The 17,965-nt window shown below is 37.5% G+C and overlaps 1 protein-coding gene across 10 annotated transcripts in view; it reads right to left on the bottom strand.

The window, feature by feature from the left end:
- The window catches only part of TMEM135 (transmembrane protein 135), a 290,564-nt gene that overhangs the window by 247,161 nt on the left and 25,438 nt on the right, over nt 1-17,965 (bottom strand). For 8 of the 10 annotated variants that reach the window (XM_002708646.6, XM_089332368.1, XM_051821444.3 and 5 more), the window contains one exon: nt 8,773-8,806. In XM_002708646.6, the coding sequence (XP_002708692.1) occupies nt 8,773-8,806 (34 nt within the window). Of the gene's footprint in view, nt 1-8,772; nt 8,807-17,965 lie in introns of those variants that run through there. The other 2 variants (XM_089332362.1, XM_089332363.1) reach the window with 1 other exon arrangement.

Below are 17,965 nucleotides of genomic sequence, written 5' to 3'. Positions count from 1 at the left end.
CTAGAGTAGACCTCCTTGATTGAATTCTATGATTATTTGTTTTTATCTACTCAACAGGAAGAGTGAGAGATGGAGAAGGCAAAACAAAGAAGGGGGATGGAGTGGGGAGCATATCTTCCACACACTAGTTCACTCCCCAAATGCCTTCCTTAGCCAGAGCTAGGCCATTTGGAAGCCAGGAGCCAGGAACGCCATCCAGGTCTCCCACATGGAGTGGCAAGGGTTCAAGCACTAAACAATCATTCGCTGCCTCCCCTGATGCACTAGCAGGAAGCAGTGTACCCAGGACCCAAACCGGCATGGAATATAGGGAATCTCAAGTGATGTTAATCTGCTGCACCACAACATCCACTCCTAAATTCTGGTGTCTTAATGACAGACCTCACTAACACAAGCATTCCCTCATGCTTTGTGATACACTCTGTGCCACTTCAGAATTTGGCCAGCAAGAACACCATCATCAGTGAAGTCCACCAAATATTGGACTGTGACTCTCCAAAACCATGACCTAAAGTAAACCTCCTAGGGTGGATGTCTGGCTCAGCAGTTGGCACTTGGAACACCCGCATTCCATAATGAAATACACGGGTTCAAGTCCCGCCTCCACCCACCACTCCCAGCTTCCTGCTAATGCACATCCCAAGAGGCAGTAAGTGATGATTCAGGTACTTGCATTTTTGCCACCCATATGGAAGACCCAGAATGAGTTCTTAACTCCTGGCTTAGGCCTGGTACACCCCTGGCCGTTGCAGGTATTTGGGAATGAATTATGATATGGGAGATCTCTGTCTGTTTGTCTTCTCTCTGCTTCTTTCTCTCAGCATCTTTCAAATAAACAATAATAAAAAAATTTGTAAAAATGGTTGAATCTTAGAACACTGACAAATAGAGGCTAGAAAGTGTGAGGGGAAGAGGGATGGAGGGAAGCTGAATAATAGATACCAAAACACAGATAGAAGTAACAAGTTCCAATGTCCCATAGTGCAGTGGTATGACTATAGTTTACAATGAATTATTATAATACTATATAAAGAACTGGAAGAGAGAAGCTCATAGGCTCTAAGCACAAAGAAAATAAAAATACCACTTATCTGGTTTGATCAGTTTACACTGTGTATATATGCTGAAATACTGTACCATACCCCAAAAGAATGTGTAAGTATTAAATGTTAATCAAAATTTTTAAGATTTATTTTTATTTATTTGAAAAGCCTAGTTACAGAGAGGGAGGGAGAGAGAGTAAGAAAAATCTTCAATCCACTGTTTCACTCCTCAAATGGCCACACCGGCCAGGGCTATGACAGGCTGAAGCCAGTAGCAGGAGCTTCTTCTGAGTCTCCCATATGGGTACAGAGGCCCAAGCACTTGGGCCTTTTTCCACTGGTTTCCCAGGTGCATTAGCAGGGAGCTGGATCAGAAGTAGAGCACCAGATTTTGAATTGGTGCCCATATAGGATGAAAGCAGTATCCCTCCAACATTTTTTAAATCGAATATTTTTTAAAAAACTGAAATGTATCTGTGAATCTGTGTTTGTGTATTTATGTTATATACAGTGAAGATGGAGAGGAATAAAAACATAAACATTAATGTTAGAAATTACTAAATGGCAAAGGTACAGATGATTTTTAATTTCTTTACAATTTTCTGTACTTTGCAAATCCAAAACACCAAACTATAATATTGTCCATCTGAAACATTCCATCATTTAGAAATATCATTTTGATATAATAACAACAATTTAGTTTATTCTAACAAGCAATACTATCAAGTTATAGGACAAAGTTATTTCCTTAAATTCCGTTTTCTTTGACATTGTTTAAATAGTTACCTATCTGTACCAAGTATCATCTTGGTATCATAATAGTTAGCAATAGTATAGTAATAAAATAATTTATTTACATAACAAAAGTTTAAGTAAATGGCTTTATTTAGATAAATGGAAAATGAAGCTTCAGTAGATTAACATTAGACTCGAGAATATATCAAAATCACGTACAAATTCACTTTCCCTTGGACACCGTCAAAACCTGTGTAAAGTTTTTGATCTCATTAAGTCTTTGAATTACGAACTCTTTATAACTGGTTGGCAACAGATAAAAGGCCCCTTTCCTGTTGGCATTTTCCCAGAAACTTTTCTAATATTGAAATTTATTAATCTGGACACAAAAATTATAAACTTACTTAACAGACTATGTAGCCTCCACCCAAAAGAAAATTGTCCAACGAGAAAGAACTAAAGATTCAAAGATTTATTCTAGGTTGAGAATACTATTAAAACAAAATTATATAGCCACTACTCTGGAATACCATTTAACAGTTTCTTTAAAAACTGAACATGTATCCATGTAACCCAACAATTGCAGATCTGGGCATTTATCCCAGACAAATGAAAATCCATACTCACACAAAAGGCTGCACATTAATACTTAAAGCAGCTTTATTCACAATAACTAAAATCGGGAAAGAGGGAAGATATCCTTTAATAAGTTTCCCATCTTAGGGAATACTATTCAGCAATAGAAAGGAAGTAACTAGTGACACATGAAAGTACTTGGATAAATCTCCAGAGGATTATGCTAAGACAAACCATCTAATCCCAAATGGTGACATACTCTATGATTCCATTTATACAATTTTCTTGTGATGACAAAATTGCAGAAATGGAAAACACATCAGTGGTCATCCAACTGGGAGGACAAGAGGGAAGTGGATATGTCTACAAAAGGGAAGCATGAGGGATCCCTATCATAATAGAAATGTTCTGAATTTTGACTAAGTCAGTTAAATATCCTTATTTCAATATTATACTATAGTATTTTTTTTTTTTTGACAGGCAGAGTGGACAGTGAGAGAGAGACAGAGAGACAGAGAGAAAGGTCTTCCTTTGCCGTTGGTTCACCCTCCAATGGCCGCTGCGGCCGGCGCGCTGCGGCCAGCGCACCGTGCTGATCCGATGGCAGGAGCCAGGTACTTATCCTGGTCTCCCATGGGGTGCAGGGCCCAAGCACTTGGGCCATCCTCCACTGCACTCCCTGGCCACAGCAGAGAGCTGGCCTGGAAGAGGGGCAACTGGGACAGAATCCGGTGCCCTGACTGGGACTAGAACCCGGTGTGCCGGCGCCACAAGGCGGAGGATTAGCCTAGTGAGCCGTGGCACCGGCCTCTGTATTACTTTTTACAAACTGCATTTGAATCTCTAATTCTTTCAAAAGAACAGTTTTAAAAAAAAAATACAGCATATTAAGCCTACTCTGCAACACTGCCTATATCAACCAATGTAAATCTCATCCTCAGGAACTCACAATCTAAACCAAGCAACACACATAAGTCTAGAAAATTTACTTATAATTTAAAGATAAGTGTAAAATATGTACAGTAAAGCATATACATCTAGCTTACACCAGGGTAGAAAAGTGTTGAGACGTATACAAAATGCATTGAAATTCAAATCCATTCTAATATGCAGACAAAACACTTTAAAGATTTTAGAAAATACACTAGGATACAGCAGTGATAGCTCAAGTAGTCAGGTCTCTACTACCCCTGTGGGAAACCTAGATTGAATTCCCATGAGTCTTCAGTCTGACCCAACCTCAGCTTTTACATACTTCTGGGAAGTGAACCAATAAATGCGAGTTCTTGCTCACACTCTCCCTTTTGCTCTCTCCCTCTCTCTCTCTCTCCCTCTCTCTGCATCCCAAATAAATAAATGATATATTTACATTAAAAAAGAAAGGTAACAATAAAAAGGTCATTAAGAAAATTTAAGACACTTTGTTATACAATATAGACAACAAGTAACTAAATTTATAAACTTTTAAATTTTTTTCATATTGCAGCATTTGTTTTCAGTTAAAAATTTATAGTCTAAAAGTAGATTATTTCCCCCAAGTATTTATTTTTCTAGATTCTGAGTATGTTATCATAAGATGAGTGCTTACATTCATGTCAAGCTAACTCAAGTATAGTTATCTTTTTTATTATTATTATTTTGACAGGCAGAGTTAGACAGTGAGATAGAGAGACAGAGAGAAAGGTCTTCCTTTTTCCATTGGTTCACCCCCAAAGTGGCCACTACGGCTGTTGTATTGTGGCCAGTGAATACACCCATCCGAAGCCAGGAGCCAGGTGCTTCCTCCTGGTCTCCCATGCGGGTGCAGGGCCCAGGCACTTGGACCATCCTCCACTGCCTTCCCGGGCCACAGCAGGTAGAGGATTAGCCAAGTGAGTCGTGGCATCGGCCAGGTATAGTTAGTTGTCTTAAGCACTTTATCTAAGTACCACACCACCAATTTTTCAATCTTCCTATCTTTTAACCCACAGAATAACACTAATACAGCTTAATAAAACAAAGTTCTAGTTTTGAAGGCAAATAATATTCAAAGTAAGCTTTGAAATAAACAGCTTGATATAATTTAGTATCTCTCCTATAAATCCATCTCTTAATAAACACATTCATCTATGGATTCATTTAACAAATTATAGTACATAGTATATGCCAGGCACTTTTCTAGGCATGATAAGTAATATATAAGACAGATAAAACCCTACAGTTGCAGAGCTTACATTTCAGGGTAGAAACACTGACAACAAAACAGTAAATAAAAAAGATGTACGTCAGATGTAGATGAATTCCCAAGGCAGGAGGGAGAGGTATGTGAGTTAGAGGGTGCAAGGGTTATTTTGTTATTTTATGCAGCACATATATGGAAGGCCTCATAATACTGATATTTCAGTATAGTCTCAATGAAATGAAAAAGCAAGACATACAGATATCTTGGAAAACAGCTCAAAATAGAACAGCAAACACCAAGATCCTGAAAAGGAGACATCTTGTCATGCTCACTAAAAACCGAGGGGCAGTGTAGCTGAAGAGGAGCATGCAGCAGGGGAGGATGGCCAGGAAAGAGAAAGCCAGAGAGCTCTATATAATCTGTCCACATAGTCACATTTTAGTAAAATTTATGAAAGTCAAGTATTTTAACCACAGATGGCTAAGAGCACTATCACTTTATGTTCTGATTTCTCTGTCACATTTCTACTTGTGCTGAATACTACTACTACTACTACTACTAATAATAATAATAATAATAATAAGATAGCTACAGGCATTTTAGGATCCAGCTTACTAGAAACTGAATTGGAAACATTTATTTCAGGGTTTGGTTTTTTTATTTTAAAGAAACTGTATGTTTTCTCTTTTTTAAAAGAGAGAGAAATCTCTCATCCACTGATTCAATTCACAAATGCTCACAGCAGCTGGCAGGGCTTGGCCAAGCCAAAACCAGAATCTGCAACTACCATCGGGTAGCAAGGACCCAAGTTCTTCACCTATCATCTGCTGCCTGTCACAGTGCACGTCAGTAGGAAGCTGGATTTAGAAACAGAGTCAAGACTTGAACCCAGGCACTGAAATATAGAATGTGGCCATCCTAAGCAATGTCTTAGCCATTACACCAAATATCTGCCCCTAGTTAGTTTAACAAGAAAAACTCACTAATTTACTTCCCAGTTGATTGTTGTTGGCTCACTGAAAGAGAGATTTCCAGGAATACTCTACCATCCACTGTGCCAAATTGTCAACATAAAACTTTAAGCCCTGGAAGACTGTTATTAATTCAACAAACATTTATCTAATTTGTACTACTTGCCAGACTATAATTCAGTGCTTCTTTCACAAGGCAAATAAAACAGAAAATATCCCTGATCTTGTAGAGTTTATGTCCTATTAAAAATTTGTTCGCTGGCACCACGGCTCAATAGGCTAATCCTCCACCTAGCGGCGCCAGCACACCGGGTTCTAGTCCCAGTCGGGGCGCCAGATTCTGTCCCGGTTGCCCCTCTTCCAGGCCAGCTCTCTGCTGTGGCCTGGGAGTGCAGTGGAGGATGGCCCAAGTGGAGGGTAAACCAGCGGCAAAAAGAAGACCTTTCTCTCTCTCTCTCTCTCTCTCATTGTGCACTCTGCCTGTCAAAAAAAAAAAAAAAATTTTTTTTGTTCAACAAGGATAGAGACACAACAAAATGGATGCAACTGGAAACCATTATACTTAGTGAAATAGGCCAGTCCCAAAAAGACAGATATCATGTTTTCCCTGATTTGTGGTAACTAATAGAGTACAAAAAAAATGTAATGTACATAAGCAAAACTGATATTCTAATATTTGATTATTATGTATAGCCCTTGTCTCTACTGTTGATGAAAATGTTTTTCTTCTATTTGTTGAATTCTTTACTTAGTGGAGAATTAAGCTTGTGACTAGAAAATAAACTAAAAGTATGTCATCGTAAAAATTATAAGGGTGAAAGGAGGAGGGAGGGTGAGAGTGTGGGTCAGAGGAAGGATAGGGTGGGAAGTATCACTATGCTCCTAAACCTGTATATATGAAATACATGAAATTTGATTGCCTTATATAAATTTTTAAAAACTAAAAAAAAAGATAAAGACAAAAAGAAGTCTTTTAATAGTCTCTGCTCTCCCAATATTCTGAAATTTCCATTCCATTACAACTAAAAGATCTCCTGCTTTTCTGCAGTACATATTAACTTACGTAAGTGGCATACCCTCACTTTCTTAATCAGTTGTGTATAAAGCCTATGAAACTGTATATAAATCATAGGTCTTTCTGCACATGAATAGTTTTCTATGAAGAATGTCCTTTTCTGTCATTCGATTTTTCAAAGACGTCTATGACTCAAAAAGGATTAGAACCATTTCTTCACTGACCTAACACTCCCACACACAGTAGTTTTGTGCTTCCTTTATGCTTCCCACAGTACTCTACAAATCATCATTCAGTCCTCTTTACACAATATTATTTCTACTGTGACTACTTCACTAGACAATAAACCCCATGAAAGCAAGGACTATCTCTATTTTGCTTACCAGGATATAACACAGTAACTAGATACATGGTACTGAGCAAATATTAAATTGTGTATAGGTCAAACGAGCTGCTTAATATATTTCTGAAATACTCCCCCTTGTTACAGAGTTCAAGAATCTATTCTTGAGGGTCAGCACTGTGGTGCAGTGGCAAAGCTGCCAACCTCAGCAGCAGCATCCCATATGGGTACCAGTTCAAGTCCCAGCTGCTACACTTCTGATCCAGCTCCCTTATAATGTGCCTGGGAAAGCAGCAGAAGATAACCCAAGTCTTTGGGCCTCTGTACCCATGTGGGAGACCCAGAAGAAGCTCCTGGCTCCTGGCTTCAGATGGACCCAGCCACTGCCATTATGGCCATTTGGACAATGAACCAGCAGATGGAAAATCTGTCTGTCTCTGTCTCTCTCTCTCTCTCTGTTTCTCTCTCTCTAACTCTTTTGAAATAAATAAATCTTTTAAAAAGGGATCTATTCTTGGGTGCATAAATATTTTATCTTTTATTGGATGAACTATTTTAGTGCTGCCTAAACTCTATTAAACAACCTTAAAAGGTTTTAATGAAAATATGTTTTTAAAAATGAACTTTTTGGCTGGCGCCGCAGCTCAATAGGCTAATCCTCTGCCTGCGGCACTGGCACACAGGGTTCTAGTCCCAGTCGGGGCGCCAGATTCTGTCCCAGTTGCCCCTCTTCCAGCTCTCTGCTGTTGCACGGGAGTGCAGTGGAGGATGGCCCAAGTGCTTGGGCCCTGCACCCCATAGGAGACCAGGAGAAGCACCTGGCCCCTGCCTGCGGATCAGCGCGGTGCACCGGCAGCAGCGCGCCGGCCACGGTCGGCCATTGGAGGGTGAACCAATGGCAAAGGAAGACCTTTCTCTCTGTCTCTCTCTCACTGTCCACTCTGCCTGTCAAAAAATAAATAAATAAATAAATAAATACTTTTTTGGGGCCGGCGCCGTGGCTCACTTCATTAATCCTCTGCCTGCGGTGCCTGCATCCCCTGTGGGCCCCAATTCTAGTCCCAGTTGGCGCTCTTCCAGTCCAGCTCTCTGCTGTGGACCAGGAAGGCAGTGGAGGATGGTCCAAGTGCTTGGGCTCCTGCACCCGCATGGGAGACCAGGAAGAAGCACCTGGCTTCTGGCTTCAGATCAGCAAAGCACTGGCCGTCATGGCCATTTGGGGAGTGAACAAACAGAAGGAAGACCTTTCTCTCTGTCTCTCTCTCACTGTCTATAACTCTGTCAAATAAATTTTTAAAAAAAATTTAAAAATGAACTTTTTAAATATTATATACATGACAGAATACTACTCCGTCATAAAAAAGAATGATATCCTGTCTTTTGCAGCAAAATGGATGCAACTGCAGACCACCACACTGGGTGAAATAAGCCAGACCTAAAGAAGACAAATATCACATATTTTCTCTGATTTGTGGTAGCTAATTTCATATAGAGCACAAAAAAAAAAACCTTATATGAAAAAAATGACATCTTGGGATGTGCTTATTGTTTATAGTCATTGTCTATATGCCTATTGAACAGTGGTATTTCTACTTTTAATTTGTTGACCTCTTTATTCAGTAACACATTAAGCCTATGAGTATTAAGAAAATTAAAAATACATCATTGCAAAAGTTAAAAAAACAAAAGATGGAGCAGGGAGGGAGGAAAATATCACTATTCTTAGAATCATATCTTTGAAATACTTGTAGTCTTTTCTGTTTATATGAATAAAATTTTTAATCATTAAAAAATTCTATTAAAAATAGAAGCTAAAAATATTCTCAAACACCAGTAACTTCCCTTTTTAAAGGAAATGTGATTTTTTAAGAAAGATTTTCATACTTTAGAAAAAACTCAAAGGTTAAAAAAAAAAAAGAATAACTTACCAAGTTGGCCATATAAATTGTTAGCAGTCCTCTCCTGCAAATAATTTTAAAAACAGAGATTAAACTTTGAATTTACTTAATAATCACCTCATAATTTCTTAGAAATCTATTAAAAGACTTATTATGGAGTTGATAAATATACCAGTACCTTAGAAAAGGATATAGAGTATGCTGAACTAAATTTTCAGTTGGATCTAAATAGATTCTGTAATTTATTCTGTTTAGTGGTCATTTACTATATTTTTAAAATTCACATTGTCTTAGGTTATCTGTTATTAGGAAAAGTCCTAAAATTTGTTACTAGTCTATGTTCATGCTTGAAAACTCTAAATTTAATATTAAAGAATCTTAACTAAATCATCTCATCAAAAAGTCAAGTCCAGAGCTATTCTAAATGAAAATGTATTCCTCCTGAAAAATAAGGTTTTCTATTTGTTTCATTCATAATGCAACTGTTTAGTTCACTAAATGTTATTAAGAATCACTTTGGTGCCGGCGCCGCGGCTCAGTAGGCTAATCCTCAGCCTTGCGGCGCCGGCACACCAGGTTCTAGTCCCAGTCGGGGCGCCGGATTCTGTCCCGGTTGCCCCTCTTCCAGGCCAGCTCTCTGCTGTGGCCAGGGAGTGCAGTGGAGGATGGCCCAAGTGCTTGGGCCCTGTACCCCATGGGAGACCAGGAGAAGCACCTGGCTCCTGCCTTCGGATCAGGGCAGTGCGCCGGCCGCAGCGTGCCGGCCCCGGAGGCCATTGGAGGGTGAACCAACGGCAAAAGGAAGACCTTTCTCTCTGTCTCTCTCTCACTGTCCACTCTGCCTGTCAAAAAATAAAAATAAATAAATAAATAAATAAAATAAATAAATAAAATTATTAAAAAAAAGAATCACTTTGGTTTTAATTTCAGTTTGAGTGAGAAATTAAGAACTAGAAGAACTTTCTAAGGACAAAACAAAACTTCTATAAATACCCAATTTACAAAAATAATGCATATATTTTACCAAACTTATCTTAAAATAATTCAGATAGACACTCAAAGATAAGAACTGTTTTCTGCCTTTTAGTAATTTATTGAGCTTATGCAGCATATGAGAAATAAATTTTGTACATATTGTTCTCTAGGAAAGACATCTTTAACATGTCTTAAGAGTTCAACACCAGAGTTCAAATAACAAACTTTAAATTCACAAAAATTTATTTTAGTTTCAGTTATGATCACTTTCAGTACGCATACTTCAGCATCATATTAATATCACTGTCATTTAAATATCATTCCAGGCCCTCATATTAATATTGTACAATGAGGCCAGAGCCACGGTTCACTTGGCTAATCCTCCGCCTGCAGCGCCGGCATCCCACGTTCTAGTCCTGGTCAGGGCACTGGGTACTAGTCCTGGTTGCTCCTCTTCCAGTCCAGCTCTCTGCTGTGGCCCAGGAAGGCAGTGGAGAATGGCCCAAGTCCTTGGGTCCCTGCACCCGCAAGGGAGACTGGGAGGAAGCACCTGGCTCCTGGCTTCGGATCGGCACAGTGCACCAGCTGTGGCAGCCATTAGGGGAATGAAACAAGGGAAGGAAGACCTTTCTCTCTGTCTCTCTCTGTCTATAACTCTCTCTGTCTCTCTCTCTCACTAACTCTGCCTGTCAAAAAAAATAAAATAAAAATTAAAAAAAAAAAAAAACAAGGAAATCATCTTGGTGTCATATTCATTCATATGTAGTCTTGACTGTTCATTATTGAAAACAGTTTAATAAGAATTTGAATACTCCCAAGGCCACATGGAGACAGTATGATTTAACCAAACAGATCTAAATAGAAGTAAGGAAATCAGGGTTCTAGTAAACTTTTAATTCATTGATAATTTTGTCATTTTGTTACTAAAATGAGGGGATAGGGCTGGTTCTCGACTTACCTTTTTTAGTAATAAACATTATTCAAAGAAAAAATTTATACTTATCATGAATATATAAAATATAGTACTGGACCTACTGTGACAGGAGAGGAGAAGGTCTAGGACCCACAATGCCACACGCTCAGCAATTTCTCTCCCTAGCAGGTCCTAATGCACTTGGTGGTAGAATAACAGAGTCCTACTGCTCCCCCAGAAAAGAACTTAAAAATCCCTAGTAAGATGATCTGTACAGACACTTTTACACTCTCTTTCCTGGGAGTTCAACATATGGATTGAAATTGTTCTTACCAATCTTGATAGTTCCTACCAAATTCTAAATCAAAGATGTTCTAAATTACTTATTTTATATAAGTTAAGAAAAATTAGAGGACCATTAGCATCTAAGAGTCCCAAATACACAGAAGAAAAAAGTAAAATGCATCTTAAATAGTACCCACTTTCACCAAACACTGTTTAAAAAAATTCTTAATTATAAATTCCAAAATAAAAGTACTTCTGTACTTTCAGTGGTAGTGCCTGATAATCATATTTCATTAGGAAGTTAAACTAAGGTCTAGTGCTATTTTGAAAAACATTTGATCCACTGACATAATTCTAGAAGACTCAACAGTAAAGTAGCTACAGTTTGTTTCATTGCTAGCTTTCACCTATCTGATAATAAAATTCTTTAACTATAAAGAATACCTTGTTTGCCTTAAATTTCCACAAACCTGTAATAGTAGTTAGCATTTAAGAGATGCTAAATCAATGAGTATGGAATTACTAGACATATAATCAGCAAGGTATTTCTAGAAACCCAGTCTAATCAAAAGATGCATATTAAAGGCATATGTTATAGACATTTAATCACTAAAACTAAGATATAAACCAATAGGAGGAAAGACAATTAATGATACCAACTTATTGGCAAAAAAAGAAGTGATCAGATTATTTTACATGCACACCATATGCAATAAATATCATGAAATCAGATTTTGTCCTTTCATTGCCCTGTTAAGGCAGATAATATTATCCTTACTCTGTTCATGATCATGAGTCAGGTACGTTAAAATAAAAGTATAAAAAGACAAGTTGAAATTGGGAATCAGTTCATCTGACTCCAGCCTTCAGTTTTGTCCAATGCACGCTTCCACACTGAAAATCTTTGTACTACTAAGTTACCTTTAAATGCTGTAAGTCACTAATTTGTTTAATATGGTATCTTAACAGGTTTCTGTGCTTTGAGGATGACTAAAACCTTGACATATTCCTTTTCTTAAGATTGATTGAGTTGAAAAGCACAGTGACAGAAGAGGAAGAGTGCCTCCATCTGCTGGCTCAGCCCCAAATGCCTGCAAGAGCCAGCCAGGACCCAGCCAGGTAGAAGCCAGGAGCCTAGAACTTCATCCTGGTCCCCACACAGGTGACTAGGACCCAAGTAGTTGGGGCATTTTTTGCTGCCCTCCCAGGTGCATTATCAGGAAGCGAGATTGGAAGTAGTGTAATTGGGACTTGACCCAGCCCTCTGATATGTGATGCCAGTGTTTCAAGCAATGGCTTAACCCACTGTGTCTCAAAGCCAGCACCTAACAGATTCTTATTGTGGAAAAAGTAAAGGAATTATTATTATTATTAGATTATACCATATTCTAGTCTCAGGTTTCAATTTATCCTTTCCAAAAACCTCCTTCCCAGCTTTTTCTGAATTCCAGCCCAGAGTCTCAAAAATTAGAGGACAATATATTTGAAGGGTACGATATGTTGGATTATAGAGCCACATTATTTTTGGTAGGATTTCCTTGGAGCAATGTCTTCACCCTCTATTCCAATGGCAACTTTGTAGCTAATCAGATTAGTGATTTACTTTATTACTTCTCCAGTTATGTTAAGTATTACCAAAAAATGAAAAGTTAATTAAATGCCATTTTAGTACTTAACGTTGACTATATATATATATATATATATATCTTAAATATGAAGAAAAACAACCACTCCCTTCCTAGTAAGTAAATCCTCTCTGGAAACAAAGTTACATATTAAAAGATTGCTACAACAGTGATGGGAAAGGTGCCAATTAGATCAGAGGGTGGCCTTAGCATAAAAAACAGAAGCCAGGGCCAAGAAGGACAATAAGTAACTTTTTAAACTTGACAGGAGATACTGATATACACATACTCCCATTCTACTGAGAATCTCTAGATCAGAACCCTGGTGAAGCTCAGAGAATAGGCAGTATTTCTTTAAACCATGGATAAATTTCTTTTAAGTGTCTTTTTTCCTGACAGGCAAAAAGATGTTCCTCTCAAATCTGCACACAAAATTTAAGTGGGGGTGCATATCTGGGGGTATTATCTTAAAAAGTATTAAGAAATGTGGCTATAGGCACTTTGTAAACAGAGTATAATCATTTCTATTTCATAACTAATATAATACAACATAATAACCTGAAATAAAAATGAAATTTTGATATTTTAATGAATGTTCATGTTTGAGCACACTGCAGTTTTTAACCAATCTAAACTAACACTAAATATCAAAGCAAATTCCATAGCAATTCTACAAAGCAAAATCCATCTGAACTTTCTGAACCACAAAACACTTCCTAGATAAAGAAAGAGTAGACTAGTTCTTAACAGCCCTCCTAGGGATAAACTAGATGTTACCAATGCTTCCTGCTGAGTTACTATGTTCACAATGCTTTGTGGCACAAATTTTTTAAGCAACCCTGGAAACAACTTCAAAGCTTTCTCAGGACCCTACAATGATGCGATTAAGATTTAAGTAAGCTTCCCTCTTACTAGGTGTCAGGAACTAGCTGGCAAAGCCTGCTTAATTCTAGAAAAGAAGGAAGAGAGGGAGGGATACAGAGAAAGATGGATTAGAGAGAGGGAAAAAAAGAGAGGGTAGGGAATTAAACCAATACAGATGAAGATATTATTAAGTGATACAGACAGGTCTCTATCTATATGTATGCCTGACATACTCAGATGGATAGATACCATGTTGTACTGAAAAGCTGATTATACAAAAAATTTATAGTCTCTGAGCAAAGATTCCACTATTAAACAAAGTTGTAAAAGTTTAAAAAACACGACTACCACTATCCATTATTCCATTCCTATATTACTGATATTTGTAGAAAATAGACTGAACATTTCAGTTGATAACTAGTTCTTTTAATGTTGCTGTTTCCCAGCTTTCAACCTCAGACCTCTTCTTAATGTTGGGTTTTCACACTCATACCCTGATAACTTCAGAATGACTTAAAAGAAGGAAACTTCCAAGATGTTTTTCTGACTATCATTTTTCCCCTGAATCTATATTCACATTTCCAGTTGCCCACTGGCTTTCTTTACCAACATATCATTGATTTTTCTCTATGAATTGAAGGCATAATTATAATGTCTTTTTCCTTATAAGACACAAAGAACAATACTAAAATGCTTTATTTTTGGCACCTTATATAAAAATTTTAAAATTTAACTTCAGCCTTTGTAAATTACTTATAATCTATTAAGAGATCTTTGATGTTTAACAAAATCTTAATACAAATTTGTGGTAGGCAAAGTATAGTTCTTTAGAGGAAATTGGGCCTGTAAGTTAACTTGGACATAATTGCAAATAAGCACAGACCACATTAACTTAAACAAAACATACTCTAAGACAACATGTAAAGAGATTGAGAAAAAAGTTTTGCTTTTCCCTATTTTAATGTTTAACTCTAAAAAATACAAAATCTGGTTTTCAAAATCTCACTAGACTTTGAATAATAAAAAAAAAAAAAAGCTAAAAAGGTTTAAATTAGACTCAACCAGGACTTGTGGGTGATATGCCTACAAACATACAATTCCCAATTGAAAGGGCTATTTCTCAGTACTGTTAACTGCATCACCCAATGGAAAGTTAGGAACAACATCCATCAGGGTCAGCACTGTGGCACAGCAAGCAAAGCTGCTGCCTGTGAGGCTGGCATCCAAATGAGAACCAGTTCGAATCCCAGCTGCCACTCTTCCCATCCAGCTCCCTGCTTATGTGCTTGGGAAAGCAAAAGCAGATGACATAAGTCCTTGGGCTCCTGCCACCCATGCGGGAGACACAGAAGCTCTTGGTTCCTGGCCTTGGCCTGGCCCAGCCCTGGCTGTTGTGACCATCTGGGGAATGAACCAGCAGATGAAAGATCTTTCTCTCTCTTCTCCCTCTCTCTCACTCTCTAACTCTGTCTTTCAAATAAATAAATAAAACCCTTAAAACAAACATAAAACTACCAGAGTTCATTTATGTAACAATCATGAAGTAAAATCAATTTTTGTTCTACAATCATGGTAACAGTTATAAAGAAGTTAAACAAATCTAAACTTAAAAATTTTTCTTCAAAACAATAAAAATACTTCAATTAATATTTAGAACAGGTTATAATCTATAACACCTACAAATGTTTTGTGAACAACCCATTTCTAAAAATGAAAAACTAATGCAAAAACTCACGGGGAATAAAAAAAAAAGAAAGCTAGGGTGATTACTGACGCCATAAACAAGAGTGTCAATTGTTAAGTCAACAACAGGAGTCACTGTGCACTTACTCCTCATGTGGGATCTGTCCTTAATGTGTGGTACAATGTGAATTAATGCTATAACTAATACTCAAACAGTACTTTACACTTTGTGTTTCTGTGTGTGTGCAAACTGTTGAAATCTTTACTTAATATATTCTAAATTGATCTTCTGCATATAAAGATAATTGAAAATGAATCTTTATGCGAATGGAATGGGAGAGGGAGCGGGAGATGGGAGGGTTGCAGGTGGGAGGGAGGCTATGGGGGGGGAAAGCCACTATAATCCAAAAGCTGTACTTTGGAAATTTATATTTATTAAATAAAAGTTTAAAAAAAGCTTAAAAAACGTCATCTACCAAAAGGGAAAATAAAGCAGAAAATAAACCAGCAACCCAAATGCACATTATCACCTCACTTCTAGGAACCGTTTCTTCATGACCTAAGCAGTTACTGCTTTTAGCATCAATTTATGCTTTTACTTTGTTTACTTGAATTAATATTAGTGTTCAAAGAAATAGAGGGAAAAGAAAAACAGATCCTAAGGTAAGCAGTTTCTCATTCTGCAACGTAGTAACATATTAACACTAAGAAGTTGTAAAGGATAAAGATGCATAATATAGTCCACAGAGCAAACAGTAAAAATAAAAAAAATATTATAATTCAAATTTAAACAATGGAAAAGAAGGAAATGGAACAGAAAAATGAAAAACAGAAAACAAGCCCAACTCACCCATTAATTAAATGTCAGAAAATGAACTAAATAAACTAAGTAAAGGGCAAAACTAGGGGCCAGCATCCTGGCACAGCTTGGCACTGTGGCATAACTTGTAAAGCCCTCTTGCCTGGATGCCAGCATCCCATATGGATGCCAGTTCACGTCCCAGAGGCTCCTCTTCCAATCCAGTTCCCTGCTAATGGCCTGGGAAAAGGAACAGAAGATGGTCTAAGTACTTGGGTTCCTCTCACCCATGTGGAAGACCCGAATGATGCTCTTGCTTCCTGGCTTCATCCTGGCCCATCCCTGACCATTGCAGCTATTTGGGGAATAAACCAATGGATGGAAGATCTCTCTATATATATAACTCTGCCTTTGGAATAAATGATAAAAAAATCTTTTTTTTAAAAAAGGAAAGTGCATGATGAAGCAATGGCAAATAATAAATATGTATAACAATAAAAGTACCACAGAAATTAATAAAGAGAAAAATACACAATTCAAAACCACAGTTGGGGATCTTAATATCCTCCTCTCAGCAAATGATAAACTAGACCAAAAAAATTAGTAAAGATATAGTTCAGTAATTCTCAACAAAGAGTGGTTTGTCCCATAGGGACATTTAATAGTGTGTTGAGACATTTTGGGTTGTTCTGATGTGGCAAGGAGAGGAAGGAGTGCTAATGTCATGAATGAATACATGCAGAAGACAGCCTTCCTCACAGGGAATTATCTGGCCTAAAATATTTTGGCAGTGCCAATGCTGAGAAACCCAGAGGCAGATAAGTAACATTATCATCAACCTTGACCTTATTGATACTTAAAAAAGCACTACAGGCTAAGGAAGACAAAAGGCAGATGACAAAACATGATATCCATTCATTATAAATTCTCATCTAATTGGAAATAAATGTGAACTTTCTAAACTTGATAAAGCCATCAAAAAAAAAAATACCCCCCAGCAAACATACTTAATGATGAAAGATTGAACACCATACCCCTGAAATCAGGGACAAATGCTTACAACTGTTAAAAGGCATTTGGGGGATGAATCAGCACCATAAGTCAAAAAAATGGAAAAGAAAAGGACACACAGTTTAGAAAAGAAGAAATGAAACTATCCCCATTTGCAGACAACATAATTTCCTATATTCAAAAAAAAAGAAAAACTCAAGGAATATACCAAAAACTAGAACTAATCAGTGAGTTCAGCAAGGCCATAGGAGTCAAGATAAACATACAAAAATCAATTGCATTTATATAGTGTAGCAATAAATGTGGAAAATGAGATTAAACATGTAATACCCACCTTTACTCATAGCATATATAAAAATTAACTCAAAACGGATGGAAGACTGAAAGGTAAGAGCTAAGACCATAAAAATGAGAGAGAAATAAAGATACAGAAGTGAATCTATGTGTTGGTCATATTTCTCAAACATAATACCAAAAATACAATCAACATAAGAGTAAACAGATAAACTTGACTTCATCAAAATTAAAAACTTGTGCTTCAAAGGATATATAATCAAGAACACACTGAAACAAACACACTGAACAGGAGACAAAAGCTGCAGATTGTAGCAAGGGACTAATATCCAGAACTTTTAAAGAACATTTACAATTCAGTGGTTAAAAGATAAATAACTCTGGCGAAAGTAGTTGGCCTCCCAGTTGAGACACCACGTGGCATGCTCACACCCTACACTGGAGTGCCTGACTTTGAGTCCCTGTTCTGTTCCTGATTCTAATGTCCTGCTGAGGCACTCCCCAGGAGGCAGCAGATGATGGCTCATGTGGACGGGTCCCTGCTACCCCCTTAGAAGACCTGGACTAGGTTCCTGGCTCCTAGGTTTGGCCTGGTAGAACCTCAACTATTGTAGACATTTGGGGAATGATTCAATAGATGGGAGCTTGCTCTCTCTCTCTTTCTGTCTCTCCATCTCTCTCTTTCTCTCCCACCTCTTAAATAAATGAATGTTTTTCAAAAAGATAAACAACCAAACTAAAAAGCTGAGCAAAGGATCTGAATGAACAGAGATT

The sequence above is a fragment of the Oryctolagus cuniculus genome, chromosome 1 (genome assembly GCF_051225735.1).
Source record: "Oryctolagus cuniculus isolate XC-2025 breed Fujian yellow rabbit chromosome 1, ASM5122573v1, whole genome shotgun sequence".
NCBI classification, from domain to species: Eukaryota; Metazoa; Chordata; class Mammalia; order Lagomorpha; family Leporidae; genus Oryctolagus; species Oryctolagus cuniculus.
Note: the sequence above shows the minus strand (reverse complement) of the source record. Positions and strands in the feature narration are given on the sequence as shown.